This window comes from Pinus tabuliformis, chromosome 6, assembly GCF_031772625.1.
Source record: "Pinus tabuliformis cultivar Carrire ecotype Pingquan chromosome 6, CPIR1, whole genome shotgun sequence".
Taxonomy (NCBI): domain Eukaryota; kingdom Viridiplantae; phylum Streptophyta; class Pinopsida; order Pinales; family Pinaceae; genus Pinus; species Pinus tabuliformis.
The window spans coordinates 792380114-792385055 of record NC_142292.1 but is presented as its reverse complement, the minus strand read 5'-3'; the positions used below and the strand labels follow the sequence as shown (position 1 = coordinate 792385055).

Sequence of the window (4942 nt, the reverse complement as noted above, 5' to 3'; positions counted from 1 at the left end):
GATTTTTGTAAATCCAAGTTATAGTTGTTAAACTTCAAAAATTTAAGTGTTCTAGACGTTTTTGATGGTGTTGAATCCATTTCCACCATCAAAAACACGATTCAAACACTGTATCTACAAGATTTTTTGAAATTTTTTTGCCCGGATTCCGGCCACTTTTGGCCGTCCAGGCAATTCCTCCGCCTCGTTAGATGAATCCAGTAAAAAAGAGGTAAATTAATACTATAATATAGTTCGGTCAAAGTATTTCCAGTCTGGGACCTAACTAATCAATCTCCCTTTCTAGAAATCTAATAAAACTATACAAAGATTGAGTTGAATTTGTCTACTTAAAAATTTATAGTTGTGCCTTAAACCCAAATTGTCATTCCTTTAACTAACATGTGCCTTGTTAGCTGATAAGATACTATGGTATAATTAACACGGGAGTGAAAAATGCAAAAGATGAATATGGTCACTAAAGAGAGTCTGAATTCCAGTTGCAAAAAATGCGGAGTATCTAATTAACCCTGTTAATAAAAACAGCTATCTAAATAATTCTTTAAACATTTATTGTCTATGTTTAAATATCAAAGAGGTGTCTCATTAACCCTGTTAAGATAAGATATCTAACTGATCAAGATGAGTATAGTCCCTAAAGAGAGTATGAACGCCAGTAGCGAAAAATGCGCAGGAGTATCTAATTAACCCTGTTCAGAAAAACAACTGTCTAATTAATTCTTTAAACATTTATTGTCTATGTTTAAATATCGAAGAGGTGTATTTATACATTGATTGCCTATGTATAAATAAGGGTAAAAATATTTAATTCGAACATGCATCGTCCTGTGCCACATGAGTTGTTGAAAACCGCTATGTTAGACCTAAATCTAATTGATAGTATTTATTAGTGTGTGAAACAAAACAAGTGTAGCATTGAAAGAAACTTATACACATGTTCTGTCAACTCCTGTTCAAACCCAGGAGAAAGAAGAGGCAGACTACCTACCTTTTTCAGTGCCCTCAGAAGACTCGTAGTGAAAACCGCTAAGACATCAACCCTTGCAGTATAGTTTTCACCATCATCGAACAAGGCGATGTCACTGCTTCGGCAAACGAAATCACTGAAAGGAAACAAAGATTTATGCACCCTGTACCTTCAGTCCTCCCCAACCCTTCTATGTAACTTACTATGAAATGAAGAGGAGTGAAACTTATTTACCTGGAGGCTGACTGAGCGATGAATCCAGGATCGTTAGCTTGGTTCTCAGAGCTTTGATAGCATACCATACCAGCAGCTGCAAATATGTGCTTCTGAGGTTTCAAATATTGGAAAAACTCAGTGTGTGCCTGTGGGGTTTCAAATATTGGAAAAACTCAAAAAAATGGAACAAATGCAAAATTAATCCAGAAACCCTTCTATGTAACTTACTATGAAATGAAGCAGAGTGAAACATATTTACCTGGAGGCTGACTGGGCAATGAATCCAGGATCGTTAGCTTGGTTCTCAGAGGTTTGATAGCATACCATACCAGCAGCTGCAAATATGTGCTTCTGGGGTTCCAAATATTGGAAAAACTCAATGTGTGCCTGTGGGGTTTTAAATATTGGAAAAACTCAAAAAAAAATGGAACAAATGCAAAAACAATCCAGAAACCTCATCCCATCCCATCCCGGAGAAACATTTAGAAAACAAGATCGGTAGAAACAAAGATAAAGAGAAAATTTAAAATTGAAGAGCAGAAACGCACATGAATTAAATAGAAACACATCGTAACAGGAAAAACAAAATATGAGGTCCAGAGAAGAAAAAGGAAAGGAAAACTGTTTTGAAAAATGAAATTGAATACATTCAAATCCAAAAAGAGCATGAGTGCGATATGAATTCCGAAAACCATCTCGTCTGTCACGGGATTCAGAAATGTAGAATGTAGGCTGTAGAAGGGTTTAAATAGAGGGGCGAGGAAGCAAAAGCAAAAGCCGGTATCCACTTGTCCAACGGCTACATACAAAAGCAAAAAGCCTGCCCCACAACGCCTTCCTTCCTGGCTTTTGCTGTAACAAATAGAAGGAGACAGAGAGTAGAGTGAAAGTAGTAGTGATGTTAACGGTGTTAACAAATATCGTTTGCCATCCGGGCCCCTCCAGTCAGTTTTCCGTCCCTGTGTTTTTAATTGGTCTCCACCCCTTGATGTCGGCCCAGAGTCAATCTCTGTCTTACTCACCTATCCATGACACAACTTAATTTACTAAGTTAATCCTGTTAATATACTAACTTCCTGTTAATATACTAACTTGAGAAACTTCCCTTCTGTTTTGTTGAGCCTTCTTGCATTTGTGCTTTTTATGTGCGTTTTATGTACGACTCTTTGAAAGTGAGATGATATACATAAATCAATACCTACGGATAAATTTGAGCTCCACTCAATCGAAACGCTGAAAACTTACATCCTTGATTCATTGACTGGTTACATTGCACACTTACATCCTTGATTCACCATTTTAAACTTTATAACGAAGGGTTTTTCGTACCAACATCTTCCACCTACCTATATTGCACCTATATTGCAGTTGACGCACTCACGAGAATTTGGCTTGTTGTCGTTGAAATTTATAATCTACTTTAAGGCTTTCCGTGTTACTAAATATTTTTAATTAGCAAAAAAAATAATGGGCAGAATATTTTTGATACTCAAAATAATAATGTTATTACAAGGTAATTTCAAATGTATTTTTGTTTAATAGGAAAAAATAATCAATCTTAAATCTATTTAATTCTGGATCTACTAAGTGGTGAGAGGATCAAATTTCTTGAGGTGCAAATTTTTTTACAATGAAAAGAGATTTGATCTCTCTCGACAGTTAGTAGATCTGGAGTTTAAATGGATCTAGGCTGATTTATTATGTCGTAAGGCTTTCCCCTCTAGGACAAACTCCCCTCCTGTTGTCACTATGCGTCATCCGATCAATTGTGAGACGATTGGATTGTGTTAAGTCGTTGATCTAAAACCCCATCACTGCTGAAACCCCCGAGAACACTGTCGAGACCAATGAAAACAATTCGCATGGCACTGTCGATTTTAGAAGCCACCATCACCACCGAGAACGGTTCGTGCAGTGTAAGAAACAAGGGGTTCCACTACCAAGCATTGATCTCCAAAACTTGAGAGATTTGCAGGTGCCAATAATGCCCCCATTTTGAGCACAATAAGCCCCTCCACGATGGTGATCTTGATTTGTCTACGTCTAGTATTATTCAGTTGCAAAGAATAAGGCAGTTTGATTTGTCTGTGTCTACTATTATTTAGTTGGGTGCTTCGAACTCTTAGAAAACATCAAGAAACAACCAAATTCGTCTTCAAAAGCACTCTATTGCGATTGTCGCTTCTGAAGTGATCAGAGACGATAAGCTGGGATTTTGTTATTCTCGTTTATGAGACGATTAAAATCGTGACAGTGTTCAATGTGGAGATGAAAAATGTGCCAGATATTCATGAGTATATATATGTGTGTCTTTTCTTTGATGAGTGTATTGTCTTGGGTTTGTAGGCATGTTGGAATACCTTTTTTGCATTACACATGTCTACTTCTTATGGGTAGACACTCCTGTTAATTTGCAAGTTTTGTAGTTTTCCTATTGTAGTGTTATCCCAGTTGCAAGTGATGTGTGTATTTTACTTTCCATGTTGTCATCAAAGCGTTGTGTTTTCCCATAGTATTTGTTGTACATGTGTCTCAAATAGAATTTTAGGTTTCAAATGTCGCCTTGTTGTATTTTGGGCCACAGGATGTGTGTGCGCTCTTTGCTTTCCTATTAGTTTGGTAGTGTCGAGCATTGCAACTACTTATCCCTTTTGGAAGAAAAGGATTGTCATCTCGATGGTGACAAATCCTTAGATTTACACAACTAAGCACTTCCCCTCACACAACTTACCCATAAATTTAGTATGTGACTCATCTCATCATCCAATCTAGGTATGCAGTTGGTTATGTCATGCTCAAAATGCACGAAACTATATGTTTGGATTCCAATTTTAAACATGATAGAAACTTTCAATTATCCTCCCCATATTTGTTCTCTGCAAGCCGAACCAGGGCAAATCTTTAGGTAAATGTTGCTTATAATTCTACATCAAGGTTATCGCTATATATAAAATTATTTTTGCAAACATATAATTTGTGTTGATTTACATTTTGGTAGGTCGATAAAAAAAATTGTGAACATGGTTGTCCATAACTTGCAGGAGACTATTTGGTTTGTGAAAAATGAAGGTGAACACGATCATAATCAATAAATTTTCAGTGCAAAATGTTTGTGAACTATATATAGTTTTGTTGAACTTGTAAAATGTTTGCAAGTTATGTGGTTTTATTATCGTACTACAATTTATTGTCCATGGACATGTAGCTCTCACGTTACTAGAAGTTCCCATTTGTCTCATAGTTCAACTCGTGGTAACATGGGTTGCACACAGTATTTCATTACATATTGCAAATGCAAATGGCACCACATTTAAAAAAACAAAACAATGTCAACTCGGTCTTAATTTAACAATTAAACAACTTATCATGAATTTTGAACCATCAATGACATGAAATATTACAATAAGATCTAAAACACATTAGAGTCCAGAACTTAATTGCTTCTCAAATAACTTCCTCAACCCATGGTTGTTCATTTATGTATCCTAGCCTTCTAGACTCAAAATTTGTGTTCAACATATGTAGGCTTTTCTCCTGTACATATTCAGCAACATGTACATGTTTGTTCACGACAACCTACCTATTCAAAGGAAGTCATTTGTCAAGTATATTTGCCAAAAGAACTTTGGAGTCTTTGAATCTGTCTCTTTTCTTTTGCTTCTTCTTGACCTATCTTCTCAGTTTGGGATTCTCCTGAACCCCTTTGTAACTTTTCTCTAAGGAGTTGCCTCTTTTAGGTACTCATCTTGCTTTTACTAT

General features: G+C 36.2%; 1 protein-coding gene across 2 annotated transcripts; it reads right to left on the bottom strand.

Moving 5' to 3' along the window:
• Window positions 1-987: 987 nt before the first annotated feature.
• On the bottom strand, window positions 988-2210 carry LOC149261168 (uncharacterized). 2 transcript variants are annotated; one of them, XM_089381237.1, is made up of 4 exons: window positions 1831-2210; window positions 1443-1570; window positions 1202-1293; window positions 988-1103 (listed from the first exon to the last, which is right to left on the bottom strand). In XM_089381237.1, the coding sequence occupies exons 1-4, from the start codon at window positions 1876-1878 to the stop codon at window positions 1027-1029; spliced, it is 345 nt and encodes a 114-aa protein (XP_089237363.1). In that variant the 5' UTR covers window positions 1879-2210; the 3' UTR covers window positions 988-1026. The 2 variants fall into 2 exon arrangements, with proteins under 2 accessions (XP_089237363.1, XP_089237367.1); XM_089381241.1 differs by having other exon boundaries at window positions 988-1082.
• Window positions 2211-4942: the final 2732 nt, after the last annotated feature.